Source organism: Haliaeetus albicilla, chromosome 29, assembly GCF_947461875.1.
Source record: "Haliaeetus albicilla chromosome 29, bHalAlb1.1, whole genome shotgun sequence".
In the NCBI taxonomy this organism is placed as follows: domain Eukaryota; kingdom Metazoa; phylum Chordata; class Aves; order Accipitriformes; family Accipitridae; genus Haliaeetus; species Haliaeetus albicilla.
The window spans coordinates 2,916,193-2,942,397 of NC_091511.1; the positions used below are offsets into that span (position 1 = coordinate 2,916,193).

Genomic DNA, 26,205 nt, shown 5'->3' on the forward strand with positions numbered 1-26,205 from the left:
CCTCTACCCCTCCCCGTTTGGGGACACGGCTGTCCCTTCTTGTCACCGCTGCGGCAGCTCCATTTGTTTGGTTTTATTCTGTACATTAAGTTAAGGGGGGAAGGGGACAGGGATTTGGGGACTCAGGTGTCCCCTGAGGTGGCAGAGGGCTTCAGGGCGAGGCGTAAGGCCGGTCCCGGTTCGGCCAGTGCCACTGCCACCGCCGCTGCCACCAGCAGCTTCTTGGCCTCGGTCACGGCCGTGGGGGCTGGCATCAGCTGGGGGGGGGACAAAATTAGGGGCGGGGGGAGGACATGAGGGACACTGCGGGGTCCCCCGGTGTCCCCCCGGCCTTACCTTGTCCACGCGGTGGCAGCGGATGAGCCCCTGCGAGTTGAGGAAGAAGGTGGAGAAGGCGTCGTAGGACCTGGGGGGGGTGGGGGACGGAGTCAGGGGCAGGTGTGGGGACACGGGGGACACAAGGGACACGGGGCTGGCATCCCACCCTGGGGAAGGACAGCGATGTGGGGACATGGGGGACACAGGGCTGGCATTCCTCCCTGGGGAGTGGCAGGGCCACGGGGACACAGGGACGTCCCCGCTCCAGAGAGTGGCAGAGATGTGGGGATGCGGGATGTGGGGGACACGGGGCTGACGTCCCACCCTGGGGATTGATAAGGACACGAGGTACGTAGGGGACATGGAGCTGGCATCCCACCCTGGGGGGGTGACAGGGATGTGGGGACATGGGGGACACTGGGACACAGGGCTGGCATTCCCCCTCCCCAGGAGTAACAGGGACGTGGGGCTGGCATCCCACCCTGGGGAGGGACAGGGATGTGGGGACATGGGGTGACAGGGACACAGTGACAGAGGGGACACAGGTCTGTGGTGAGAAAGGGCTGTCGGGCCGTGGGGTGACAAGGATGTGGTGACAGAGGGGACAGTAACAGAGTGACAGACTGGCAAGGACAGCGGACGGGGTGATCCCAGCTCCCGCTCCAGTGGGATGAGAAGGAACCTGGGGACAGTGGGGTGACAAAAGGGTGCCGGGAGGGTGCTGACCGCAGGAGGTGGCGTTTGTCCCGTCGGTAGAAGCGCAGGAGGCAGAGGTGGAGGGGCAGCCCCGTCAGGCGCCAACGTGCCCGGATGCTCCAGTCCTCGGGGTGCCGGGTGAGCGCCAGCACCTCCAGCCGCAGGCTGGCGAAGTAACCCCAGGCCACCGCCCGGCACAAGGCCACCGCCACCTGGTACATCGGCCGCCCGCTGGTGTTGGGGACAGGGAGGGGGGGTGATATGGTTGTCACCCCCCCCCCAACCTGTGGACTCCCCCCGGGAAGGTTTTGGGGGGGGGTCACTCACCGCGTGTGGAGGTGCAGGAGGTGGTTGATGAATTCGACGTCAGGGGAGTAGAGGCCATAGTCGGGGATTTTCAGGAAGAAATTGGGGAGCTGGAGGGGGGAAAAAAGAGGAGGGGGGGGTCACAGCCCACCCCTGTGTGGGGACGTGAGCCCCCCCACCCCACCCCAGGGGTGGGTGGCAGTGTGATGGGGCTGGGTGTAGGGGTCGGATCTGGGGGGGGGGGCTTAGGGGTTACCCCCCCACACCTTGTCACCTTCCCCTCCACCTTGTCACCCCCCAGTCTTGTCACCTACCCCCTATCTTGTCCCCCCCACCTTGTCACCCTCCTCCCCACCTTGCTAGCCCCCCAATCTTGTCACCTACCCCCACCTTGTCACCCCCACCTTGTCACCCTGCCCCCAATCTTGTCACCTACCCCCATCTTCTCACCTCCCCTTCACCTTGTCACTCTCCCCCAATCTTGTCACCTACTCCCTATCTTGTCACCCCCCTATCTTGCCACCCTCCCTCCATCTTGTCACCCCATGTGCCCCACGGTGCTGTCAATGCCACCCCATCACCACCTATAGGTGACACACCCTACAGTGGGGGACAGAAAGATCCCCCCCACCCCCCAATGTCACCCTAATGTCACCCTTCTGTCACCTCGTGCTGCAGCTTCTGGTGCATGACAGCCAAGTGCTCCTCCATGCTGGGTGGGGGGGTGCGGGGGGGCCCGGCAGGGGCCAGGAAGGGGGACGGGGGCCGCAGGAGGAGGAGGACGGCAGTGGCAGGGCCATCGTGGACGGCGATGTCATCTTCCCGATGACCGTCCACCGTGGTGATGTCACCTTCCATCCCCTCCGGTGGGGACAAGGCTCGAAGGCGGGGGCTGCCGGAGAGCCGGGCCGGGGGGGGCCATGACAGTGCCGGGGGGGGCAGGAGGGGCAGCGCCGAAACGTGGCCTCGGGTGGGCTCCAGGTCCTGGGGGGGGCGGTGTGGGGTGTGAGGGTGCCCAAGGGGGGGACATGGAGCTGCCCCATGGGGGGTGAGCTGCCCCACGGGGGGATGGATCTGCCCCATGGGGGGGTCATCTCCCCTATAGGGGGGTGGATCTGCCCCACGGAGCACCCAGCAGGGCCCCTCCCCCCCCCAGGGAGGGAACTGCCCCACACAGGGGACCCTCAGCCACCCACGGCCCCGCCCCCAAGGCGCAGGCCCCGCCCCCGAGCTGCCTCCCCAGCAGGATCCCATTCTGTTCGATTTGCATAGCCACGCCCCTTCAGCACAGTCGGCGCCCCCTCACCTCTACTTAGCGATGTCTATTTGCATAGTCACGCCCACCCGAAAACAGGAGGGCCCGCCCCACCTCACTTCTCCGCTATGTCTCTTTGCATAGCCACGCCCCCAAAGCAGCAGGCCACGCTCCACCTCACACAATCTATTTGCATATCCCCGCCACCCCAGCAGGCCACGCCCCGCCTCGCTTATACCCCGTTATGTCTATTTGCATAGCCCCGCCCCAAGCAAGCACCCCGCCCCACCTCACCTCTACTCCGCGGCTCCTCTTTGCATAGCCACGCCCCCGATCCACCCGACCCCGCTATGCCTAATAGCATAACCACGCCCTCAAACAGCAGGCCACGCCCCCAGCCCCGCTTCTCCTCCGCTACGGCCATCGGCGTAGTCACGCCCCCGCCGCTCCCCTCTATTTGCATAGCTCCGCCCCCTTCCTCCTCCTCCTCCCCTCACCACAGACCCGGCCCCCCCCCCTCCGTCCCCTCACCTGCGGCCGCGCTCGGTAACGGCGGCGCGGCGGGTCCGGGCCGAGCCCAGCGGCCTCGAGCGGGGGCCAGACGCGGAGAGGAGCGGCGGGACGGAGGCGGGAAGCGGCGGTAGCGGCGGCCCGGCCGTGCCGGTACATGGCGGAACACCACCACCACCCACCCCCCCCCCCGGGCTTCGCCTCGGCCGCGCCTCACCTCAAGCCGGCGCTTCTACTGCGCCTGCGCGTCCGCTGCCGGGTCGGGCTGACTCCGCCCACGCCTCGCCCCGAGGCGCAGGCGCGGTAGGCGGGAGATGAGCGACGCGCATGCGCGGGGAGAGGGAGCGGAGAGCGGGGCGGTGGGGAACGCGCCGGGGAAGGTGACCGGGCGGATGCGCAGGCGCGGTGGGCGGGAGACCTCTGCGCATGTGCCGGGCGGGAAGCCGGAGGGACGGGCATGCGCAGTCGTTCCCCCCACCAGGCGGCGAGGCCCATTCATTCTCCGTTGGCGCGGGGCGCGGCCCGGAGGGGGCGGAGCCGGCTCGCCGGCAGCCAATAGGAGAGAGGGCTCTCCAGCGGGGGAGGAGGGGCGTAACCCACGCGGGGCGTGGCTTACTAAACGTAAGAGCCAGGTCAGCGGCTGTACAGCTCCGAGCGCGCGGAGCAAGGGGCGGCGCTGAGCGAGGCCACGCCCTCCCCGGCGGTGACATCACCCTCCAGCGGTGACATCACCCCCCCAGGACCCCACATCACCAGAGACCCAAAGCTGAGAGTCACCATTTTTATTGAAATGTAACCAAAAAGGGGAGGGGAAGGGCACCCCCCCCCGGGGCCGTGGAGTGGGGATGGGCACCCACGGGGGCCGTGGGGGGGACACGAGGACCCATGGGGCAGGGACATGCACCCACAGGGGCTGTGGGGGGGGGAGGATGAGCACCTATGGGGGCTGTGGGGCAGGGATGAGCACGTGTGGGGTGGGGACGGGCACCCACTGGGGCTGGGGTTTGGGGGGGACGGACAGGCACCCATGGGTGCTATGGGCCAGGAACTGGGACCCCCCTGTGGGGTTGTGACAGGCACCCCCGGGGTGAGGAGGGGCACCCGTGGGGGCTATGGGGCAGGAACTAGCACCCACTGGGTCTGTGGGGCAGGGGCAGGCACCCATGGGGTAGGAACAGGCACCCATGGTAGCTATGGGGCAGGAATTGCCCCCCCCCCCCCAGTAGGGCTGTGGGGCAGGGATGGGCACTCAGAGGGGCTGTGGAGTGGGAGCAGGCACCTATGGGGCAGGGACAGGCACCCCCCGGGAGCTATGGGGCAGGAAGGGAGCACCCACCGGGCAGGGACAGGCACCCACGGGAGCTGTGGGGCAGGAAGGGGGCACCCGTGGGGCAGGGACAGGCACCCACGGGAGCTGTGGGGCAGGAACTAGCACCCACTGGGACTATGGGGCAGGGACGGGCACCCACAAGGGTGGGGAGATAGGCACCCATAGGGGCTGTGGGGCAGGAACTGGCACCCAGTGGGGCTGTGGGGACAGGCACCCATAGGGGCTATGGGGCAGGAACTGGCACCCAGGGGGGCTGTGGGGCAGGGACAGGCACCCCACATCCCTACACCCAGCAGGCGCTGAGCCCCCCACGGCCCTGCCGTGGGGAGATCTGCCGTGGGGCTCATCGGCCGGCGCGCCCGAGGGAGCTGCGGGGGCAAGAAAACAGCAAAGCGGGGGGGGCGGGAAGTGAAAAATGAGGCAAAAAAATGGCGAAATTGGGAAAAAAAAAGAAATAAAATAAGGCAGCCCACCTAGCGCGGCGGTGCTGGGGGGCATCCGTCCGTCCGTCCGGCGGCCGGGGGTCCGTCTGTCCGTCCGGCGTCTCCCGCCGCAGCAGGAACGGTCGGAGGCTGCCGCGCACCGGCGAGCCCCCTGCCCGCCCCGAGGTCAAGTTGAATGGCCAAGGAGGCTCCGTCTCTTCTCGTAAGACTGAAGGCGATTGGTTCAAGGTTAGACAAGGCCCGCCCCTCTTATCTGAGAAAAGAACGGAGCCCCAGCAGGTGCCGTGCCTCAGTTTCCCCCGGCTGCAAGCTTACAGTCGCGCTCCGATAGCGAATAAGGCTTGATCTCCTCCTCGGGGCGCTTTGGGGGTGGGCGGCGGGCTGGGGCTGCTGGGAGGGGGGAAGCGTTATTAGGGCTGGGGGTGGGGGGGTCAGCCCATAGACCCCCCCCCCCCCCTTGTCACCCCCCCGAAACTCACCTGGTCGGTTGGAGAAGAAACCCTCGAAGATGACGAAGTTGTTCACCTGGGGGGTTTAGGGAGGAAGGTTGGGGGTGAGGGGTTGCTCTGTCTGCCCCCCCCAGGGCAAATCCAGGGGATGATTTGCCACCCCCCAGGGTAATTCCTGAGGCTCTACCCCACCTTAGGGCAAATCTGTGGGGTGATTTGCCTTCCCCATGGCATTTTCTAAGGCTCTATCTCCCCATGGGGCAAATCCTTGGGGCAATTTGCCCCGCCCCCAGGACAGTTCTTAAAGCTCTAGCCCCCCTTGGAGCAAATCTGGGGGGTGATTTCCCACCCCCCCCAGCAGTTCCTGAGACTCTGCCCCCCCCTTGGGGCAAATATTTGGGGTGATTTGTGCCCCCCCGGGGCAATTCCCATGGCTCTACCCCAACCTGGTGAAGCCAAGAGACCATTTACTCCCCTGCCAGGAACAAGAATGGTGACAAATACCCGGGGTGAGGGCACCCCAGGAGGGCGAGGGGCACCCCAAGAGGGTGGGGGGGGCACCCCAGGGACGTCCCCAACGTGCGTGTGTGTGTCCCACCTGTGGGATGGCGTCGGCGAGGCCGTAGTGTTTGCGGAGAAAAGCCAGGAGCTTCTCAGAGGGTCGGTCGACGGCCAAACGCCAGGGTTCCACCCTCTCGCTCTGCAGTGGGGGGGGGTAAGTGAGCCATAGGGTGGTCCCCAATGTCTCTCTGTCCCCCCACCATGTGTGTGTGTGTCCCTTTTGGTCCCCCACCCCCCTCGTCACCTGCAGCATGTGCTGGAAAAGCTCCCGCCCGTAACCATGTCGTTGTAATGACTCATGGATGTAAAAATCCAGGACGCAAAGTGGCTCCGCTTCGTTGTGGGCACCATTACGGTCCTGGGGGGAGGACACAAAATGGCCGTGGGGGGGGACAAAATAGCCACCAGGAGGGACCCAGGCATCCAGGCACCCCCCCCCAGTCCCCCCAACACTCACCAGAAGGAAGAGCTTCTTGTAGCCCACCTTGAGGAAGCCGATGACGGCGCCTTTGGGGGTCCTGGGGGGGGACAGAAAAGATTTGGGGGGTGTCACTGGATGCCTGGGTCCCCTGTAGGGTGGGGAAAGGGAGGGGGGCTTGGGGGGGGACACAGACACACACAACACCCAGACGCTCACCCTCGGCCGTCGGTGTCACGGAGGATGTAGAGGACGTGGCGGTTGGCCTCCATGCGCGTGGCGCTGGTGACGGGGGCCGGGAGGCCCTGGGCCTGGGCGGGAAGAGCTGTTACTCCCCCAGTGCCCCCCTCTTAACCCCCCCAGTGCCCCCAGTTACCCTCCCCTACCTTGGCCGAGGCCTTGCCCAGCTCGTCAATGACCGTCCTCAGCTGCTGCTCCAGGTCCCCCCTGCGCCATGGGGACACGGGGGGGGTGTCGGTGTCACCCCCCACCCCCCCAGTCCCCCCTCCCCCACCCATAAAAAGACCCAGACTGGGGGGGGTGTGATGGGGAGCCATTACCCATCATGCCCTGGGGCAGGGCTTACAGGACCCCCTAATTCCCAGCATCCCCTGGGGCAACACCACCAGCCCCCCCCTCCATTAACAACCATGGCCAAGGCAATGGGGATCTCCAGTTTCCCAGCATGCCCCGGGGCAACAACCCCCACCCCCCCCACCCCCCTTAACAACCATGGCCAGGGCAATGGGGACCTCCAGTTTCCCAGCATGCCCCGGGCAGACCCAGGTGGCCTAGGCCCCGGTACCGGTGGGTGGGCCCACGGCGCCCGGCGGGTCGCAAGTGCTGGTCCACTACGCAGAAACGGTCGCCCAACAGGGGGGCCAGGTCGAAGGGAAACTCCATGGCCGTTCCCCGTTGCCCGCCGGGCCAGGCCCCGCTGTTGCCTTCGCCCGCCGGGCCCGGCCCGGCCCGGCCCCGCCGCCGCCACCGCCACTACTACTGCCGGGCCCGGTGGGTGTTAACCCCGCCCCCTAGCAACCGCTCAACCAATCGCTACCTCGTCTTCGCTCGCCCCAGCAACCAAGCTCCGCCCCCTCTGCATCAACTCTCCGCCCTTAGCAACCGGCATCCCGCTCCGCCGCGAAGCGTGATGGGAACACCCCCCTTCCTGCCACCGCAAAGCATGCCGCGATATATCCCCCGCCACACGCCCACCCCGAAGGGCCGCCATTTTGAGGGCCCGGCGGCCATTTTGATGACCCGGCAGCCATTTTGGCGGCACGACCGCCATCTTGTCAGCACCGTGCCTCAGTTTCCCCGAGTGGAAGAAGGCGAGTCTTTAGCGGGGGCTGTAGACGCTTTTATTCCCCTCTGTGCTCCACGGAGGGGGCAGAAGGGTTGTCTGGGGGCGTCCCTGCTGCCGGTGGGGCCGTTTCTTCCTTCAGGTAATCCTTGTAAAGGCGACGGATGCGGGCGACGGCGGCGGCGGGGGGAGGCTGCCACTCGTACCAGGGGTACCAAGGGCGGCCGGGGGCCAGGACGGGCGCTGGCGGGGTCTTGCCAACAGCCGGGTGTTGGTTGGAAAAGTCATCCCGGGGGACTGGCACATAGGGTGCTTGGAGCCATAGGAGACCTGCCGGGGCCGGGGAAGGGGGTGAGGAGGGGGAGCACCCGTGGGTGCCGCTCCCCTCCTCGTGCCCAGCCGCGGGGGGCTCACCATGGTCCTGTGCCTGCTCGATGGCCTTGGTCAGGAGCTTGTGCTGCTTCATGCAGACCCCTGAGGGGGAACGCGGTCAGCATCCATGGGTGCTTCCTCCCCCCCCACCCCCAGCACCCATGGGTGCCCCCTCACCTGTGTGTGTGGGGTGGAAGACAACACCGGAGTGGGGGCAGATGAACTGGTTCAGGAGCTTCACGTTCTGGGGAAAGGAAGAGGAGAAAGGGGGGGAAAAAGAGGAGAAAGGGGGGGAAAAAGAGGAGAAAGGGGGGAAGGAAGAGGAAATAGGGCTGCAGGGGGGAGGGGAGCCCCCCCCCAAATCTTACCACCCCCCCCCCCCCCAACTTACCCGAAAATCCACATGGAGGTTGCGGTCACGGCAGATGGGGCAGGGGTTTCCCACTGGCTTCCCCTTGCGCTGGTGGGAAGGGGGGACAGAAACCACGATCAAGGGGTGCCCCCTCCCCACCACTCCCAGTCCCTCCCGGTGCCTCCCAGTTCCTCACCAAACAGGCCTTGCGGGTGCGCTGGGGCGGGATGGCGCCTTTGTGGTTGCGGCGGTAGCCCAGCCAGACGGGTTTGTCACCGTAGGTGACACGGTACTCTGTGGAGGGGGGGAGGGAAAGGGTGGTTTTTTTTGGGGGGGGGGTTGGGGACCCCCCCCAGCCCCCCAATCTCCCTCTCCCCCCTGTACCTTCGCTCTCCAGGTACTCCCAGGGCCGCTCCTGGTAGGGGGACGGGGGGGGTGGAGTGCCCTTGGGTGCTGCCTGGGTGCTGCAGAGCCGGGGGACATCCTGGGGGGGGAGGTGTGTGACGTCATGGCCGGACCCACGGCGTCATCGTTACAGGTTGCCACCCCTCCCCTGCAGAACAGGCCACCCGCGGGACAGTGACATCACGGGAACGCAGGACACTAGGACGTCACACCGGGCCCCTTCCTCGAGGAAGTGGGGGGCGCGGGGAGGGAGGGGGGGCCGGCACCAGTGACGTCAGCGCCGGCATCCCTGTGACGTCACGCGGCACCAGAGCCTCAGGCACGTGCCTGTGCCCCTCCTCCTTCCAACACCCGGCCCTTCCGCCCCCGGCGGAGAACCGCCTTCCTGTGACGTCGCCCACCGCCCAGTGACGTCACCCGCGCCGGGACCTCCCCGCCGGCACGTGGCAGCGCCCCGATCCCCCCTCCCCGGTTTCCCCGAGCGCCTCCCTCTTCTCCCCGGTTCCCCCCCCGCCTCACCCGAACCCACAGCGGCCGCCCCGGTCCCCGGAGTCCGCCGCTCGCCGCCCGTAGCAGCGCCAACCCCCTGGCCAGCGCCATCTTGCCGCCGGGCCGCGAGGCGCAGACCCCGCCCCGCATACGGAGGGAGAGGGCGGGGCGCCGCCATCTTGCCGTACGGCTCCTTCCGTCCTTCCCCCCGCGCATGCGCAGTCGTCGCCGCTTGAATAAAAACTGCGCCACACAGCCCGAGGAACAATAGCGGGCGGTGGCCGCGCATGCGCAGGGCGGGGGCGGGGGGGCGGCTTGGCGGCTTCTGCGCAGGCGCAGTAGGTCCCCTCAGTGACGCTACACAGGGCGGGGCCGGCGGAGGGAGGATGGAACGTGCGTCGAAGGGGTGGGGCGAGGCTGGTGGGCGTGGCCGACTATAAAAGGGTCCGGCCGCTCTAACCGTCGCCATTCTGAGGGCTAGGTGGAGGTGAGTAGACAGCTCCGGCGGGGCGGCGTTGGGGAGCGGGCGGGGGTGGGGGGTTCCCCCCCTTTTTTTGGGGCGCTGGAGGGGGCCCTGTTGTAGGGCCAGTGTCCCTTCGCCTTGAGAAAACGGTGTGTGTGTCCCCCCCACCTTTTCCAACCCCGCCGGGGGGCGACGGGGCCCTCAGCCCTCTCCTTTCTCCTCAGATGAGGAGAAACCACCGCTCCCCTCCCCCCCCCCCCCCCCGCCAAGGGCGATTTCCTTCGGTTTTTTTAGTCTCCCCCCCCCTTTAAAATTTTAAATCTCTCACCGGGGATAACGACTGCTAATCATTTCGTGTCTTTCTTCTTTGCTTCTAATTTTTTTTTCATTATTTTTTTTTATTTATTGTGCCCACCCCACCCCCCCTCTTTTTTTTTTTTTTCCTTTCCCCGCTCCAGGTTTGGTTGCTCTTGAGAGACGCCGTCGCCTTTACCACGAGAAAAACAAACAAACAAAACAAAACAAACAAAAAAACAAACAAATACAAAAAAAAACGGGGAAGAAAAAGCTTTCTTCCCCCCTTCCCGCTCCCATCCCGGTGCCGTGGAAGAGCCGCCATCGCAGCCTCCGTCCTTTGGACCGTCCTTGGGAAGCCGTTTCAAACTCGAAGGAAACTGCCACTTAAAAACATATTCTCCCTCTTCTTCCCCCCCCAAAACAAAGGCAAAATCCCTTTTTTTTTTAATCCAAGCAACTTTTTTTTTATTTTTTTTCCATCGTTTAGCTCGACAAAACCACCCCTTTAGGGAAAAAAAACCAACCAACAACCCCCCCAAAAAAACCCATCAAGCTGAAAAAAAAAAAGTTGCTGCATTTTTTTAAAGCCATGACCAAAAACAAAGCAATTCTTTTTTTGCTCTGATAACACGACCAATGCCAAAATCCAAACCTTGAAGCGCTGTCGGCGAGAAAAATAATTGGATAGTAAGTGTTGAATTTTCAACGAGCTGAATTCCCCTCAAAAAAACCCCCCAAATCCTTTATTTGTACCAAAGAGAAAAAATAATGGGAGGAAGAGCCCCAACTGTGTGCTTGAGGAGGACGTAGGCTTTGCTAAAAGGTGGTTAAACCTTAAAATTTGGGGGTATTTTGTTCAAAAAGATGTGGGAGCCGGTGGAGGAGGGTTGATGAGCTCCCACGCAAAAACCAAAAGGGGAAAAAAAAAATCATCAAAATACCCAAAATCGCTTGGTTTTTTGCGGGGGAGACAGAAATTGGGGACCCGAGCGAGCAATCTGTACATAAAGATTGCGGGGCGGCTGTTAGAACTCATCGAATCCGGGTTAATTTTGAAAATTCAATGTTAAAAAGAATGATTTATTTTATATTTTTATTTTTTAGGTGCCATTTTAGGATTGTTTTGCGCAGAGAAATGGGGGGGGGGGGGGAGAAGGCTGGGGACGGGTGCGGGTGGTTAAAGGTGGGGGGGTGCAATCTAGCAATAAAGATTGCTAGGCAGGCTTAGCTTTACCCAAAAACCTGCTTTTTTCAAGCAAAAAACCCAGGGTTGGCTTTAAAAAAAAAACAAAAATACCCCCCCAAAAATAAACCCGACTTGGGGAGCTTTGGGGCCAAGATGGCGCGGCCGCTCGCCTGCTCTTTGTCCTTTTTTTTTTTTTTAAACTCATTTTCCTCCTTTCCCCCCCCCCCCCCCCCTTTTTTTTATAGATATTTACTTCGTTACAGGTTGGGCCCCCCCGGGGCGGGGGGGGCTTCGAAGCCCCTTTGTCTTTAGGGGGGGGTTCCCAAACCCCTAATCCACGCGGATTTAATCGTTCTGTTTTAATTGGTGTAGGTGTTGCGCGGTGGCGGGGGGGTCGTTATATTTATATTTGTGTGTGTTCCTTTCCCCCCCCCAAAAAAACCCCAACCCCCCCAATTTGCTTTATTTTTTCGGCTTCTAAAATGGCGCCTGGGCCTTGCTGCCGGCCGCGGCTGATGCAACCGGCTCCGGGCAAACCCCTCCCACCGCGCTGCCGGCCAGGGGCCCCCTCATATCTTTCCCCCCCTCTTTATTCCCCCCCCCAATTTATCCTGCACCCCCCCCCAAATCCCGCTCTAACCGTACCCCCCCTCCGGCTTTCGTCTGCAGGATCCCGGTGCTGTACAGAGTAGGACCCTGCGGGCCGCTGCTTCTTTTGTAGGTTGTGCCAAAAATCCCCTTTTTCTTCCCCAAAAATAGGGTCTTTTTTTTTATTTTTTTTATTTTTACCTCCTCCCTCTTTTCCCTTTCCTCCCTTTTTTTTCGGGAACCCCCTCCCTGGTGGGTTTGGGTGGTGGTTTTGGGGGGGTGGGGTGGGGGAACAGCGTCCTCAAGCAATTTATAACCTTTAATTTATCGTGACAGGGAAATGCTATCACTGGGCTTCACCCCCCCAAAAAAATTTCAATTTTGGGGGGGGCGCACCCCCAAAATCCTGTATTTTTTCCCGATTTTCAATGAATTTGCCCCGTTTTGGCAGCGCGGAGGTGCTGTGTGCGGTACAGGCTTAGGAAGCGAAGGGAACTTGGTTTTACTTCAGCAAAAGGGAGGGGAACAACTGCAACCCGCCGGGTAAGCAAAAAAACCTTTCTGGTCTTAATTACATTTCACAACCTTTATTTTTTATCTATTTTTTAATTAAAAAAAACCCAAATCCCCCTTTTTTCTTTACCATCCGTCTCCCGGTGCATGCGGATGCTGCGCTGGGTCGGGAGCTATTTTATTTTTTACCCCCCCCCCCCCCCCCGCTCCGGCCAAACACTCGACACCCAAATCTGATAGATTTTGGTTAAAAGCAGAGAAATTTGAAAAGAATACTAAGTTTTGTTAATAAAATGATGAATTTTTTATTAATTTGTCCCCGAATTAAGCCTGGCGTGTGTGGGGGGACAGCTCTTTTCTTCCAAGCGCTCTTTCCAGTGGTAGCATTTCCCCTTTTGGGGGGGGGGACAGGACAGCGGGTAGACCCCCCCCCCCAAACTCACCCGCGGTTTTGGGGTCCGTGTGACCCCCCCCCCTCGCCGAAAATGGGGGTTCTGTCCCCAAAAAGTGGTTTTCGGGGGAGAAATGAGCAAAAGCAGTGTAAAAACGTGGTGGCGGGCAGGGGGTCAGGCCTTCCTCAGCCTTGTGGCTGGTTGCTGGCAGGGCCGGGCTGGGCCAGGCCAAGCCCCCCTGCCCTTATTCTGGGGGGGTGGGATTTGCCCCCCACTCCCCCAAGAGGTGATTTACCCCCTTGGGGGGGGCCTCAGTTCTTTTTGGGGTCCTCTTGTACGTTTTTAACCCCCCCAGTGGTATTTGAGTGGCTTCACCACAACGTGGGCATGCTGAGGGCTGTTGGGTCGGTGTTTGCTTCTGTGTGCCCCCCCAAAATGGAGGGGTAACCCGAAAAATGGGGGTAAAACCCCAAATTCTTTTAGGGGGTAGGCACAAAGGTCTCTCTCCCAAGCCAGGACAGGGCTCTGTCACCCGGGCGGTGGCCTCAGCACCTTTGGGGCCCTGAGGGGTGGGGGAGACCCAAACCATGAGTCACCAGACTGGGTCTTGGCTCCTTTTCATCGGGGGGGGGGGGGTGTCAAAGGTTATGAAGGACTTCTGTGCTTAAAAAAAACCAGTTTCGGGTTAAAATAAGTTGCCTTCCCCTTTAATTGGTTTATTGGTGGGGGGGTGGGAATACTGGAGGGGGTTGTGCTGGAATTAATGTGCTCTTGTGTCTTTTCAGAGGGGCAGCTCGTGCCTGGTTCGCTGACCCCCCCCCCCCAAAAATACCTCCCCAAGAAGGGGGAGGGGGTTCTGCTGCCTGTATCCTTTAATCAACCTTGTGTGTGTGGGGGACTTAAGAAAGTCCCAGCTCCTTAAGTCTTTGCTGTGAGGAGAAAATGGGGGCTGGGTGCCACCCCCCCCCAAAATACTGGTATTCTGGAGTGTTTTTTGACACCCCCCCCCCCAATTGGCAGCATTTTGGGGCTGTTTTCACACTTCCCCCCCTTCCCCCCCCCCCCAAAAAAAACCAACCCAGCAGCCCAGTTCCTCGCAGCTGCTGCCTTTCTGCCTGTGTTAGCAAAGCTGGGGCATAATTAAGCCAGAGAAGGTTCTAATTAGTGGTAACTAAGAAGTAGGTTGACGTCAGGAGGATGAAATCCCCCCTTGGCCAGTCAGGCCGGATTGGGGTCAGGGATCTGATGGGTGCCGGGTCGTTAGCAGGGTGCTGGCCCTAATTATTAGCCTGCTAATTAATAGCTAATTCGCTTGCTGTCAGATTTAATTGTGCCTTGGATTGGGGGGAGGACATGACACCCTTAAATCTTGCGCCGTCATCGCTGGCCCCCTCTCCCTTGCGCCGCTGTCCTTCCGTTCGTCATCTTGGTCTTTGTGCCTTGTTAAGCACTGACTTGTTAATTAACTCTTGGGGTAAAACTGAGTGGGGAGGGGGATTGTGTGATTAAAAATGGGAGTGTTGTGCCCCACCTGGATCCTCGCCCTGCTCCTGGCGGGGGGCTCTGCCCCCCGGTGTGGCCCGGAACTGCTATCCCTGTCCCCTGGGATGGTAGCACCAATTAAAAGCACGAGCGGGGGGCCACTCTGTCACTGTGGTGTCACCTCGGCAGGGGGTGGCAGTCCCCCGGTGTCCCTTGGGGGTCCCTTGGACCTCCCTCTACCGTGGTTCTGACAGCTGCATTTTGGGGGCGATTTCCCCCTCTGGGGTCGAGAATGTTTCCAGGGATGGGTTTGTCATTGTCACCCTCTCAAAGGGAATGACAGCTGGGGGCTGGGGACAGGGCTTGGGGGGGACGACACAGGCCTTATGGGGGGGGACATGGAGTTGTCACCGCTGTCCTAACCTCCTCGTCTCCTTTTCTTCCCCACCCCCCACCCCCCACCCCCAGGGCTTTTCTGCCATGGGCTCGGGCCCCATCGACCCCAAGGAGCTCCTCAAGGGCTTGGACTGCTTCCTGGGCCGCGATGGCGAGGTCAAGAGCATGGAGGGCATCACCAAAATCTTCAAGTGAGTCCCCCAAAATGTCCCCACGTGTCCCTCCCCCAGTGTCACTATGACATGGGGGGGGGTGTCTGATGCCTTATTTCTCATTAAATAGTTTAATGAAGGACTCGCAGAAGATGGTGAGTCGCTGCATCTACCTGAATATCTTGCTGCAGACGCGGGCGCAGGACATCCTGGCTAAGTAAGAGCAGTGGGGGGGGGTCTGGGGGGGTTCAGGGGGAGCAGGAATTGGGGGGTTTACCCCGTTCTGGCTGGATCCTGACAGGTTTTCCCTCTTTTTTCCCTAGATTTATCCGGATTGGGGGTTACAAGCTGCTCAACACATGGCTCACCAGTTCCAAAGCCTCCAACAACGTACCCTTCCTGCAGCAGATCCTTCTCACACTGCAGCACCTGCCCCTCACCGTCGACCACCTCAAACAGGTCGGGGTGGCCTCCGTGTCATAGCCCCCCCCCCAGTGGCTTTTGTCACCCCCCAGGGTTGCTTTTGTGTCCCCCAGGGTGAATTTTGTCTCTCCTGGGTGGCTTTTGGGTCCCCCAGTTGGCTTTTGTCGTCCGTCCCGTGTCCCGTCCCCCCCCCCCCCCCGCCAAGATGGCTTTTATGTCCCTGGGGTGGTTTTTGTGTAATCCCGCACGCTGCCACTCAGCTCATGTCTCTATCCCTTCCAGAACAATACAGCCAAGCTGGTGAAGCAGCTCAGCAAGTCAAGCGACGATGAAGGTGAACGCTCTCCTGCATGCCCCCAAAACCCCCTGAATCCCACCCCCCAAATTCCTCCTTTAACCCCTTCTTGCCCCACAGAGCTGCGCCGCCTTGCCTCCATCCTCGTCAGTGACTGGATGGGTGTCATCCGCTCCCAGAGCAGCGCCCAGCCGACTGGTGAGCCCCGCTCTGTGCCCCCTGTTCTTCCCCCTCCTCAATCCAACACTGCTGTCTTACCATTTTCCCATCTTTTTTCCCCCAGAACGGGATAAAAAGAAGCGGAAAGAGGAAAACAAAAGCAGGACACCTGTCCAAGAGAAAACCCAAGAAGTCAAAACTGAGATTAAAGCCGAGGAGATGCCAGAGAAGAAGCGGGAGAAACCCAAATCCCTGCGCACTACCGCTCCCAGCCATGCCAAATTCCGCTCCACTGGTAATTCCCCCTCCGTCCCATGGGGCGACGGCAGGTTTTGGGGCTGTTTAGGGGGAATTTGAGGGGCTGTGCTCTATTGTGGGATGCTGCAAGGGGATGCACTAATGATGTTCCCCACTCTGCTCCGAACAGGGCTGGAAATGGAGACACCTTCGTTAGCGCCCGTGAAGAAAATGAACTCTTCTTCAACCACTGATAAATACAATCTGAAACCGATGCCCATAAAGAGGCAAAAGTGAGTCTGGGGCTGCTCTTGAGGGGCTCGGATTGTTTTTGGGGGGCTTGGAGGCTGCTTTTGAGTGTCTTGGGGCTGATTTGGGGGGGCTGTTGGGCTGTTTTGGGGGTCCTTCCTGGCATCTGACCTGCTTTTCCCCCCTTTGCTGCAGCATCTCCTCCCTTCCTGGAGATGTTCCTCTTGCAGAGAAGAAATACAAACCCCTGAACACGGCGCCCAATGCCACCAAGGAGATCAAAGTCAAGATCATCCCACCCCAGCGTGAGTAGGAGGGGACACCTGGGGGTCTTTTAGGTGCCTTTTTGGGGACCCTTGGCTGCCTTTTTGGGGACAATTAGGGGGTTTTGGGTGACACCTCTCCTCCTTCTTGCAGCTATGGAAGGACTTGGCTTCCTCGATGCGCTCAACTCCGCTCCCATCCCCGGCATTAAGATTAAGAAGAAGAAGAAGGTGTTGTCCCCCACGGCGGCCAAGGTGAGGAGGAGTCTCCCTGGATATCGACATCCTCTCCCCGAATATTGGGCTCCCCTCCTTGTCTAGAGACCCTCCCCCCAATAATAACCACCCTCTTCTCTCCCCCCCTCCAGCCCAGCCCCTTCGAGGGGAAGCCAGCTCCTGAAACAAGCTCCACCAAACCTTCTTCCCCGGAGCCCACTGCCTCTTCGGAGCCGATGGAGACGGATCGACCTGGCACGCCAGTACCGGCTGTGGAAGTGCCAGAACCGATGGAGACTTGTAAGTTGGGGTAACCAGGAGGGGGAAAAGCACGGGTGTGTGGGGGTTAAGGTGGGTGCTGAACCCCCTCCGGTTCCTCCCACAGGCTCGGCGGAGGTGAGCGGTGACACCAAAGCCATGGAAAACGCGTCGGAAAGCAGCCAGCTCACTAAAAAAGGTCGGAAAAAGAAAACAGTGAGTTGGCCGGAGGAAAGCAAACTCCGTGAATACTTCTACTTCGAACTGGACGAGACTGAACGAGGTGAGCCCTGTTTCTTCCTTGTGTGTCCCCCATTCCCTCCTTGGTGTCCCCAAACTTTTGGGGGTGACATTGTTGTCCCCCTCCCTCCTGGCAGTCAATGTCAACAAGATCAAGGATTTTGGGGAAGCGGCCAAGCGGGAGATGCTGATGGATCGCCATGCCTTTGAGACGGCCAGGCGCCTCAGCCACGACGCCATGGAGGAGAAGGTGCCCTGGGTTTATCCCAAACTTCTCGATCTCCCCGCTCCCCTCGTGGTGCCAGGCAGCGGCAGCCGGGAACGCTTCACTCAGGCTGAGAGAGAGAAGGGCATCTTGCAGGAGATTTTTCTGTCCAAGGAGAGGTGAGTAGATCCCTTGGGATTCTCTATTCCCGCCTTTGATATCAGACTCAGAACTGTGGATTCCCTCTCTCCTTGCAACGGGGTGCCAAATCCCACCCCCTCCTCTTCAGGTCTCCTTGGGGAGTGGATCGCCCCGGGGATCCGTTGGATCAGGGCTGCAGGGGATCCCCAGCACCCTGTGGGATCAAGGGGGGGTTGATTTTCCCTGGTGTGAGGATCAGCAGAGACATCCTGGATGGAGATGGCATGTGGGCTGTGGGAGGGTGATGGAGCTGGGATTATCCCAGAGAATCTGGAGCCTGGGGGGAGCCCAGATCCTCTCAATCCACCCAGTGGGCTCGGGGGATTCCTGGGGATCGGGCACGTGCAAGGCATCTTCATGGTGCGGCCCCAGGGATCCTTGTGCTAGTGGCTGTGGGATGTACCTGGAGCTCAGATCCTTGGGATCCATCAGGATCCAGAGCCAGGCATCCCCAGGATCCCTGTGGATCTCATGGAGGGGGTTGTGGGAGCCCTGGCCCCCCAGGATCAATAGGGTTGGAAGCTCAATCGTCTCTGTTGTGAGGATCTATAGAGATACAGGGGCTAGGCAGAGACTGTGCTGTAGTCTGGGTCCTCCTGGGATCTCTGTAGATCCGGAGCCTGGGGGGAGGTTGCTGGAGCCCAGATCCTCTGGGATCTTCAGGGATCTGAAAGGTGGAGCTGACCGCTGGGCCCCAAGTCTTCTGGGATCACTGAGGATTTAGAGCCTTGGTGGGAGGTTTTCAGGTCCCAGATCTGAGGATCCTGAGCCCAGGGGGAGGTTGTTGGAGCCCAGATCCCCAAGGATCCAGAGCTGGAGTGGGGGAGAAGTTTTCAGGTCCCAGATCCCCTGGGATCCCTGAGGATTCAGAGCCAAGGTAGAGGTTTCAAGGGCTCAGCTCCCCACGGATCCAAATCCGAGTGAGGGGAGCAGATTGCTGTAAGCCTGAATCTCCCGGGATCCCCAAGGATCTAGTGCCTGGAGGAGCCTTTTGGAGCCTGGAGGATCCCTGAGGATGCCAAGTCTTTTGGGGGACAACGACAAGATCCCTGTGGATCCAAAGTCTTTGGTGTACACCCAGGATTTGAGAATCTAGAGTTGGGCGGGGGGGGGGGGGAGGCTGCTGGGTATCCAGATCCTCGAGGATCCCACTTGGAGCGGGACGATAGCACCAGATCCCAGGGATCCACCAACCTCTGACGCCCTCCCCTTTCCCCTTTTCCTTCCCCTCCCTCACCAACAGCGTCCCCGACAGCCCTCACGAACCCGATCCGGAATCCTATGAACCGCTGCCGCCCAAACTGATCCCCTTGGACGAGGTAAGCGCCGCCGTAGCTTCCCCCCCTCCCCGTACCCCCCCTCCAACCCCTCGCCCCTCACCCCTCTCTCTCCCCTCACCCCTCTCTCTCCCCTCGCCAGGACTGCTCCACCGAGGAAGTTGTTTATCCTGAAGGATTGGAAGCCGGCGCTGCTTCACCTTCCCCGGATGCCGCTGGCAGTGGTGCCAAACTCCCGCCGGTGTTGGCCAACCTGATGGGGAGCGTGGGGGCCGGTAAAACCCCCCAGGGACCGGCGCCCACCGCCCCCATCAACATGCAGGAGATCCTCACATCCATCATGGTAACCCCCCCCCCCCCCCCCAGCATGGAGCCCCCCCCGAATGGGGTGACACAAAAAAGGGGGGGGGGGGGGGGTGGCACTGTGGGGGAGGGGAAGGGGGTACCCTCTTTTTTTCCCCCATCCCCCACCGCTCACTTTATGTCCTCCCCCTTCTTGTCCCCAGGGTGGGCCCAGCACCCACAAAGCGGAGGAGCTGATGAAACAACCGGATTATTCGGATAAAATCAAACATTTGTTGGGAAATCTGCAGGCTCAGCCACCGGGACCGAGCGGAGGTGAGTGCGGGACACAGAGGGGCCATCGGGGTCACCGTTGGGGATGCACCCTGTCGCTGGTGGAAGTGGGGGGGGGGAATGTCGTGGGGATGGGTGGCCTCGGGGGGGGACTGCTGGGAGCCTGAGTTGCGCCCCTGAGGCGGCGTAAAGGGAGATCTTGGCTTGGGGACACTGTCCCCTGCCCCAGCGGGGACATAAAGGGGTGTCCTTGGTTTGGGGACATGTTGGGGACACTGTACAGCACCCTGACAGGATGTGGGGGTGTTCTTGGCTTGGGGACATGCTCAGGGACACTGTCCCCTGCATCAGCGGGCACATAGGGGTGTCCTTGCCTTGGGGACATGCTGGGGACACAGTTGGGGACACTGGATAGTGACGGGGCTGCCCTTGGTTTGGGAACATGCTAGGGACATAGGGGTGTCCTTGGTGTGGGGACATGCTGGGGGCACTGTCAGTGACCTGACAGGGGTACGGGGGTGCTCTTGGCTTGGGCATGCGGCTGGGGACGCTCTCCGGCACCCCAGTCAGGGACGTAGGGATGCCTTTGGCTTGGGGACATGCTCGGGGACATTCTCAGGGACACTGTCCCCTGCCCTGGCAGGGATGCGGGGCTGCTCTTGGCTTGGGGACGCACTCGGGGCGCTCTTGGGGACACTGCTCAGTGCTCTGGCAGGGACATGGGAGTATTTTGGGGCTTGGGGACACGCTTGGGGACACTGTCCCCTGCCCCAGCGGGGACATAGGGCTGCCCTTGGCTTGGGGACACGATCGGGGGACAGCTGGGGACACTGTTCCGTGCCCTGACAGGGAATTAGGAGTGCTCTTGGCTTGGGAACACACTTGGTGACACTGTCCCCTGCTCTGGTGTGATGTGGGGGTCCCCTCAGCTCGGGGACATGCTCCAGGCAGTGTTGGGGACCCTGTCCCCCACCTCGGGGTGACGTGGGGTCTCCTGAGCTCAGGGAAGTGCCGGGGACCCTGTCCCCTACCTTGGGGTCCCCTTGATTTGGGGACACGCTCTGGGCTGTGGTCTGGGGTGACATTGCGGGGGTCCCTCAGCCTGGGGACCCAGGGGGACACTGGGGTCCTCTGGGCATCACCAAGGATCTGTCCCCATCCCCGGGGGGGGCACACGGGGCACTTGGGGGGGGTCCCTGTGGGTTGGGGATGTGTGACGTGTCCCCAACTGTCCCTATGGGCTGGGGCACTGCCAGTGATGTGTCCTGTCTGCCGGGGGTCACATGGTGGGGGAGGGGATATTGGTGTCCCCTCGACTCGGGGACGTGCTTTAAGCACTGCTGGGGACCTGTTGTCCCTTTTCCCAGGGGTGACTCGGGTGTCCCCTGGGTTTGGGGACATGCTGGGGGAGATGCGGGGGGGACGTTGGGGTCCCCTCAGCCTGGGGACCTGTCCCTTCTCTGGCTGGAGGTGACATGGAGGGGGAGCTGTGTCCCCTCAGCCTGGGGACATGGCCTGGGTGCCACTGGAGACCCCGTGTCCCTTTCTGGGGTGACACTGGGGGGGTATAGGGGGTCCCTTTGTTTTGGAAACAAGATCTGGGGACAGCTGGGGACCCTGTGTCCCCCTCTGGGGTGACATGGGGGGGGTATGGGGGCCCCCCTCATTTGGGGACAAGTTCTGGGTACTGTGGGGACGCTGTGTCCTATAGGGTGACACGTGGCAGGGGATATTGAGATGCCCTTAATCTGGGGACATTATCTGGGAAGCGTTGGGGACCCCGCGTCCTCTGGGGTGATAGAGAGGAATTTTGGGGTCCCCTTAATTTGGGGACAAGCTCTGCGTGCCCCTGGGGACCCTGTGTCCTCCTCTGGGGTGACACAGGCTTTTTGGGGGTCCCCTTGGTTTGGGGACACTTCCCAGGTGCTGCTGACGACCCCATGTCCTCTGGGGTGACACGGGGGGGTGGGGGGCGGTATTGGGGGTCCCCTTAATTTGGGGACAAGCTCTAGGCACCCTTGGGGACCCCGTGTCTCCCTCAGGGGCGAGAGGGGGTCCTCTTAACTCAGGGGTGGTCCCCTTAACTTGGGGGGACACGACATGCCCCTGGGGGTGGGGGGGCGGGTGTCCCTTTGAACTGGGGACACCCCCCTGCTTATGGCCACCCTTGTCGGGGGGAGGGGGCACCAACCCCTCTCCTCTGCTTGGGCTGTGGGGGGGCATGATGACTTCAGGGGCCTCTGGGGGGGGCTGGGGGTCCCCTCCTTCACTAACCTTCCCCCCCCTTTTTCTTTGTCCCCCCCCAGTGCCCCACGGTTTGCTGGGCCCCGGCCCCATGGCCAACGGTTTCCCACCCGGCCCCAAGGCCATGCAGCACTTCCCGCCGGGGGGACCCATGCCAGGTAAGTGACACCACGGGGGAGTCATGGGGACACTGGAGGTGACGCAGGGAAGGTGGGGGGGGGGTTGTCACCCGTATGCCTCCCCCTTCGACTTACCTTCTTTCTTTCCCCCCACAGGACCCCACGGAGGAGGCGGGGGGGGACCCGGCCTCCCCCCAGGTCCGGGAATTCCAGGAGGCCCCCGACTTTTAGGGCCGCCCCCCCCTCAACGCGGCAACGCCGGAGGCGATTTTTGGGAAACGCCAGAAGGGGGGGGGAACATCCGAGGCGGCCCCCACGGCGGCGGAGGCGGTGGTGGCGGCATGCGCGGGGGGGGCCCCTTTCACCGCCCCCGAGGCCGTAGCGGCGCCGAACCCCCGTACCGATGCCGCGGCGGCGGCGGAGGCGGCGGTGGAGGGGGGGGGCGCAACGGGGGCCCCCCAAATGGCGGCGGCGCAAGGGGGCCCCCCGGTAGCCACAGCGATCACGGCAGAGGCCACCCCGGCGACCACCCCCGGGGGCACGGCGGAGGCCACGGAGGAGGTAAATGCGGGGGGGGAGGAGGGCCCCCCCCGGCGCCTCCCTCGCGAGGAGGGGGGGGCGGTGGGGCTTGCGGGGCGTGGCTGTGGGGCGGGCCTGGCCCCGGCTGGGAGGGGCCTGTGGGTGCCCCCTCCCCGCCCCCGCCCCCGCCCCCTTTTTTGCCCCGCTGGCGGGGGGGGGAGCCCCCCCCCCACCCCCTCCAACCCCTCGAGCCCCCCGGGCCCTGGGGCCGAGGCCCCGATTGGCGGCGGCCCCCCATGGGGCTCTAGGGACGGGGGGGGGGGGGAGAGAGGACGGCCCTCCCCCGCGGCAGCTGCAGGGCATGCTGGGAGCGAAGGGACACCCCCCCACCACCGCCCTGGCCCCACGGCAGCTGTGGGGCAGGGGCACCGTGGCGTGCTGGGAGGCGGAGGGCGGTGCTGGGGCCGGCGGCGAGGCAGGCTGGGAGCTAAGAGCGGCTCTAGGGCGACAGCGAGGCATGCTGGGAGTAAGAGCAGTTCTAGAGTGACAGCGAGGCATGCTGGGAGCTAAGAGCAGTTCTAGAGTGACAGCAAGGCATGCTGGGAGTTAGGAGCAGTTCTAGAGTGACAGCGATGTATGCTGGCAGTTAAGAGCGGCTCTAGGGCGACGGCAAGGCATGCCAGGAGGGCGACAGCGAGGCATGCTGGGAGCTAAGAGCAGTTCTAGAGTGACGGCAAGGCATGCTGGGAGTTAAGAGCAGTTCTAGAGTGACGGCAAGGCATGCTGGGAGTTAAGAGCAGTTCTAGAGTGACGGCAAGGCATGCTGGGAGTTAAGAGCAGTTCTAGAGTGACAGCAAGGCATGCTGGGAGTTAGGAGCAGTTCTAGAGTGACAGCAAGGCATGCTGGGAGTTAGGAGCAGTTCTAGAGTGACGGCAAGGCATGCTGGGAGTTAGGAGCAGTTCTAGGGCAAACAGCAAGGCATGCTGGGAGTTAAGAACGGCTCTAGGGCCGTGGCGAGGCATGCTGGGAGTTAAGAGCAGATCCAGGGCAACAGTGAGGCATGCCGGGAGATAAAACTAGCTCTGGAGCCAGCAGTGAGGCATGCTGGGAGTTAAGAGTGGCTCTAGGGTGGCAGCGAGGCATGCTGGGAGATAAAACTAGCTCTAGGGCAGCAACGAGGCATGCTGGGAGTTAAGAGCAGTTCTAGAGTGACAGTGAGGCATGCTGGGAGATAAAACTAACTGTATGGCAGGCAGTGAGGCATGCTGGGAGTTAAGAACGGCTCTAGGGCAGCAGTGAAGCATGCTGGGAATTAAGAGCGGTTCTAGAGTGACAGCGAGGCATGCTGGGAGATAAAACTAGCTCTAGGGCAGCAGTGAGGCATGCGGGGAGTTAAGAGCAGTTCTAGAGTGACAGTGAGGCATGCTGGAAGTTAAGAGCGGCTCTAGAGCAGGCAGCAAGGGCGTGCTGAGAGATAAAACTAGCTCTAGGGCAGCAGTGAGGCATGCTGGGAGTTAGCAGTTCTAGAGTGACAGGCATGCTGGGAGTTAAGAGCACCTCTAGGGCAGCAGCGAGGCATGCTGGGAGTTAAGAGCAGCTCTAGAGCAGGCAGCAAGGGCATGCTGGGAGCTGCCTTGTCGCCCCACGGCTGCTCCACAGGACCCTACAGTGACAGGGCCAGGCCCGGGGTGTTCCACCCCACGGCTGCCCCGGCTCCGGGGCACGGCGAGGAAGAGCTCAGCAGCTGTGGGTCTGCCCCACGGCTGCGCACAGGGACCAGCCTAGCTCCTAAGGCAGGGCTCAGGTGCCGTGGGGGTCCGTCGCTGCCCCACGGCTGCGTAGAGGGACCAGCCCAGCCCCACGGCCAAGCAATAGGGCAGGGATTGGGGCGCTGCGGGGCTCATAGCTACTCCATAGATTGTCAGCCCCGTAGCGGGGACAGCAGCACCAGCTATAGGGCAGGGAGCGGGGCACTGCGGGGCTCGTCCCCACGGCCACAGCCAGCCCCATAGATGCAGCTGAACGACAGCTATCACGGTGCCGTGGGGCTCCACCGCTGCCCCTTAGCAGGGGGGCCAGCCCCACAGCCCCCCCGCTCCCCACCAGCTCTTAGGGCCAGACCAGTGGGGTTCGCCATGGGGCCCATTGCTGCCCCACAGCTGCCCCACTACCCCCCCCCCCTCCCCCCGAGCGAGGCCGGGAGCCGACCCCACGTGTGTGCGTGTGTCCGTGTCCCACCCCCAACGTCCCCCTCCTCATTCCCCTTCCCTCCCTCCCTCCTTCCTTCTCCCAGAGCCGCCGCCGTGGGGCCGGGGCGCCGGCGCCTGACGCGCCTTCCCCCCCCCCCCCCCTTTTCTCTCACGCAGACATGTCGAGCCGCGCCGTCTGTCGCCACTTCATGCTGAAGGGCAGCTGCAGGTACGAGAACAACTGTGCCTTCTACCACCCCGGCGTCAACGGGCCGCCCCTGCCGTAGCGCCCGCCGCCGCCCTTCCTCCCGCGCCGCCGCCGCCTCCTCCTCCTCCTCCTCCTCCTGCCCGCCCTCCCTTCTCCCCCCTTCCTCCTCCTTCTCTCTCAGACTCGCGCTGCAGCCACCACTTTTATGGCTTCTGTGAGGCCTCCGTGATGCCCCCGGCGCTGAATTCAAATCTCCCCCCACCCCAGGGCGCAAATACCCCGAGGGGTGTAAATACCCACCTGGGGGGCAGAAATATCCCCCTCAGGGTGTAAATACCCACCTATGGGGCCAAAATACCCACCTGTAAGGCTGAAATACCCACCTATGGGGTCTAAATACCCCACTTAGGGTGTAAATACCCACCTGTGGGGCAGAAACACCCACGTATGAGGCCGAAATACCCACTTACGGGGTCTAAATACCCCCTTCAGGGTGTAAATACCCACCTATGGGGCTTAAATACCCACTTCTGGGGTGTAAATCCTCCCCCTCCGGCACAAAAATACCCACCTATGGGGCAGAACCCCCCTCCGAGGGCTGGAAATACCTTTCTGTCAGGTGTAAATACCTACCTGTAGGGCATAAATACCCCCCCTTGGGGTGTAAATACCCACCTGTAGGGTGGAAACACCCCCCTCGGGGCATAATTACCCACCCAGGGGAGTAAATACCCACCCATGGGGTGTAAATCCCCCTCTGAAGGGGGGCTGGACCTCCCAAAGGACGTCAACCCCCCCCAGGCACTAATACCCCTCCCCAGGGCATTAAGACTCCTCACATGGGTGCACATACCCCCCTGGAGGGGTAAATATCCCCTTAGAAGGGTGTAACCACTCCTCCAACACACTAATTTCCTCCCCTCCTGGGGTTAAAATGCTGCCAGGTTCCAAATACCCCCCACCAGGGTGTAAATACCCCCTGCAGGTGTAACCCCCCCCCGGGGTCTTGGTACCCCCTCTCAGGGTGTAATTACTCCTGGTGTGGCCAAATTTACCCCTTTGGGGGGCCAAAATACCCCAGTGGGGCTTTAAGAGCCCCGCTGGGGTAAACCAGCCCTTACAGGGTGTAAATACCCTCTCCAGGGTGAAAATCTGCCTCAGGCAGGGGGTAATTACCCCCCTGGGGTCCCAATTGCCCCTCCCCAGGGCCAAACACCCCCCCACCCACCCCACCTTCTTAATTTGGTGTGGGGGGTGTGTGTCCCAAAGCTCTTTCCCTGCCCCCTCTTCCCCACCCCCACCCCCCCCCTTGCGCCCAGGGCACTTGCACACACACGTGCGACACACGCCGCCGCCCGGGGCTGCGCCGCCGGGGGGGGGGGTTGGGGGGGTGATGGGATTTTTTTGGGGTGGGGGGTGGGGTTGGGGAGCTGCGCCAGACGCTGTTTTCTGTGAAAACTTGGCTGGGGGAGGGGCCCCGCGCCCGCCCCTCCCCCTTTTGTATATTTTGTACATTAATAATAAACTGGTGGAAAAAAAAGCCGGAGCAGCTATCTCAGCGCTGGGTGTGGTGGTTGTTACGCGTTCGCTCTGGGACCCACTGATGGCGTTGACTCTGGAACCTACTGCCGGCAGCCCTAAATCAAGGCG

General features: G+C 61.9%; 4 protein-coding genes across 15 annotated transcripts; 1 reads left to right on the forward strand and 3 right to left on the reverse strand.

The window, feature by feature from the left end:
* Positions 1–58: 58 nt before the first annotated feature.
* Positions 59–3,464, reverse strand: C29H6orf136 (chromosome 29 C6orf136 homolog). Of its 2 annotated transcripts, none has more exons than XM_069774139.1 (6): positions 3,107–3,464; positions 1,987–2,304; positions 1,342–1,430; positions 1,045–1,245; positions 337–366; positions 59–257 (listed from the first exon to the last, which is right to left on the reverse strand). In XM_069774139.1, the coding sequence occupies exons 1-6, from the start codon at positions 3,242–3,244 to the stop codon at positions 254–256; spliced, it is 780 nt and encodes a 259-aa protein (XP_069630240.1). In that variant the 5' UTR covers positions 3,245–3,464; the 3' UTR covers positions 59–253. The 2 variants fall into 2 exon arrangements, with proteins under 2 accessions (XP_069630240.1, XP_069630239.1); XM_069774138.1 differs by having other exon boundaries at positions 337–406; positions 3,107–3,455.
* Positions 3,465–3,852: 388 nt separating this feature from the next.
* On the reverse strand, positions 3,853–7,397 carry ATAT1 (alpha tubulin acetyltransferase 1). 2 transcript variants are annotated; one of them, XM_069774145.1, is made up of 10 exons: positions 7,092–7,389; positions 6,673–6,733; positions 6,506–6,597; positions 6,326–6,386; positions 6,113–6,226; positions 5,906–6,007; positions 5,338–5,383; positions 5,174–5,245; positions 4,889–5,066; positions 3,853–4,783 (listed from the first exon to the last, which is right to left on the reverse strand). In XM_069774145.1, exons 1-10 carry the CDS (start codon positions 7,187–7,189, stop codon positions 4,759–4,761), a joined length of 849 nt encoding a protein of 282 aa, XP_069630246.1. In that variant the 5' UTR covers positions 7,190–7,389; the 3' UTR covers positions 3,853–4,758. The 2 variants fall into 2 exon arrangements, with proteins under 2 accessions (XP_069630246.1, XP_069630247.1); XM_069774146.1 differs by lacking the exon at positions 6,113–6,226 and having other exon boundaries at positions 7,092–7,397.
* Positions 7,398–7,624: 227 nt separating this feature from the next.
* Positions 7,625–9,378, reverse strand: MRPS18B (mitochondrial ribosomal protein S18B). The gene is made up of 7 exons (XM_069774144.1): positions 9,238–9,378; positions 8,698–8,797; positions 8,510–8,607; positions 8,353–8,421; positions 8,139–8,205; positions 8,004–8,063; positions 7,625–7,919 (listed from the first exon to the last, which is right to left on the reverse strand). The coding sequence occupies exons 1-7, from the start codon at positions 9,355–9,357 to the stop codon at positions 7,648–7,650; spliced, it is 786 nt and encodes a 261-aa protein (XP_069630245.1). The 5' UTR covers positions 9,358–9,378; the 3' UTR covers positions 7,625–7,647.
* A 229-nt stretch (positions 9,379–9,607) lies between these two features.
* On the forward strand, positions 9,608–26,107 carry LOC104325776 (serine/threonine-protein phosphatase 1 regulatory subunit 10). 10 transcript variants are annotated; one of them, XR_011322694.1, is made up of 21 exons: positions 9,608–9,694; positions 10,129–10,654; positions 14,597–14,715; positions 14,807–14,893; positions 15,000–15,135; positions 15,382–15,433; positions 15,515–15,592; positions 15,678–15,848; positions 15,981–16,083; positions 16,235–16,344; positions 16,457–16,557; positions 16,671–16,818; positions 16,904–17,059; positions 17,154–17,400; positions 18,666–18,741; positions 18,842–19,042; positions 19,206–19,317; positions 21,582–21,677; positions 21,795–22,199; positions 24,525–25,635; positions 25,670–26,107. XR_011322694.1 is itself a non-coding variant. In XM_069774017.1 (21 exons), exons 5-21 carry the CDS (start codon positions 14,609–14,611, stop codon positions 22,463–22,465), a joined length of 2,652 nt encoding a protein of 883 aa, XP_069630118.1. In that variant the 5' UTR covers positions 9,608–9,694; positions 10,129–10,790; positions 11,823–11,870; positions 12,193–12,284; positions 14,597–14,608; the 3' UTR covers positions 22,466–22,837. The 10 variants fall into 10 exon arrangements, 9 of the variants coding, with proteins under 9 accessions (XP_069630118.1, XP_069630121.1, XP_069630124.1 ...); XM_069774017.1 differs by lacking the exons at positions 24,525–25,635; positions 25,670–26,107 and adding exons at positions 11,823–11,870; positions 12,193–12,284 and having other exon boundaries at positions 10,129–10,790; positions 21,795–22,837; XM_069774020.1 differs by lacking the exons at positions 24,525–25,635; positions 25,670–26,107 and adding exons at positions 11,823–11,870; positions 12,193–12,284 and having other exon boundaries at positions 21,795–22,837.
* Positions 26,108–26,205: the final 98 nt, after the last annotated feature.

Excerpts from the sequence above, each read along its gene's own strand:
- ATAT1 (XM_069774145.1), bottom strand. The coding sequence starts at position 7,189 with ATGGAGTTTCCCTTCGACCTGGCCCCCCTGTTGGGCGACCGTTTCTGC. Across the intron at positions 5,246-5,337 it reads TTTCTTCTCCAACCGACCAG|CCCCAGCCCGCCGCCCACCC; the intron begins GTGAGTTTCGGG and ends CCCTCCCAGCAG. Across the intron at positions 4,784-4,888 it reads CCCCAGCACCGCCGCGCTAG|CTCCCTCGGGCGCGCCGGCC; the intron begins GTGGGCTGCCTT and ends TTGCCCCCGCAG.
- C29H6orf136 (XM_069774138.1), bottom strand. The coding sequence starts at position 3,244 with ATGTACCGGCACGGCCGGGCCGCCGCTACCGCCGCTTCCCGCCTCCGT. Across the intron at positions 2,305-3,106 it reads GTTACCGAGCGCGGCCGCAG|GACCTGGAGCCCACCCGAGG; the intron begins GTGAGGGGACGG and ends CGCCCCCCCCAG. Across the intron at positions 407-1,044 it reads GACAAACGCCACCTCCTGCG|GTCCTACGACGCCTTCTCCA; the intron begins GTCAGCACCCTC and ends CACCCCCCCCAG.
- MRPS18B (XM_069774144.1), bottom strand. The coding sequence starts at position 9,357 with ATGCGGGGCGGGGTCTGCGCCTCGCGGCCCGGCGGCAAGATGGCGCTG. Across the intron at positions 8,798-9,237 it reads GGCGGCCGCTGTGGGTTCGG|GATGTCCCCCGGCTCTGCAG; the intron begins GTGAGGCGGGGG and ends CTCCCCCCCCAG. Across the intron at positions 8,422-8,509 it reads GCACCCGCAAGGCCTGTTTG|CGCAAGGGGAAGCCAGTGGG; the intron begins GTGAGGAACTGG and ends CCTTCCCACCAG.
- LOC104325776 (XM_069774018.1), top strand. The coding sequence starts at position 14,609 with ATGGGCTCGGGCCCCATCGACCCCAAGGAGCTCCTCAAGGGCTTGGAC. Across the intron at positions 15,434-15,514 it reads CAAGTCAAGCGACGATGAAG|AGCTGCGCCGCCTTGCCTCC; the intron begins GTGAACGCTCTC and ends CTTGCCCCACAG. Across the intron at positions 16,558-16,670 it reads TGTCCCCCACGGCGGCCAAG|CCCAGCCCCTTCGAGGGGAA; the intron begins GTGAGGAGGAGT and ends CCCCCCCTCCAG.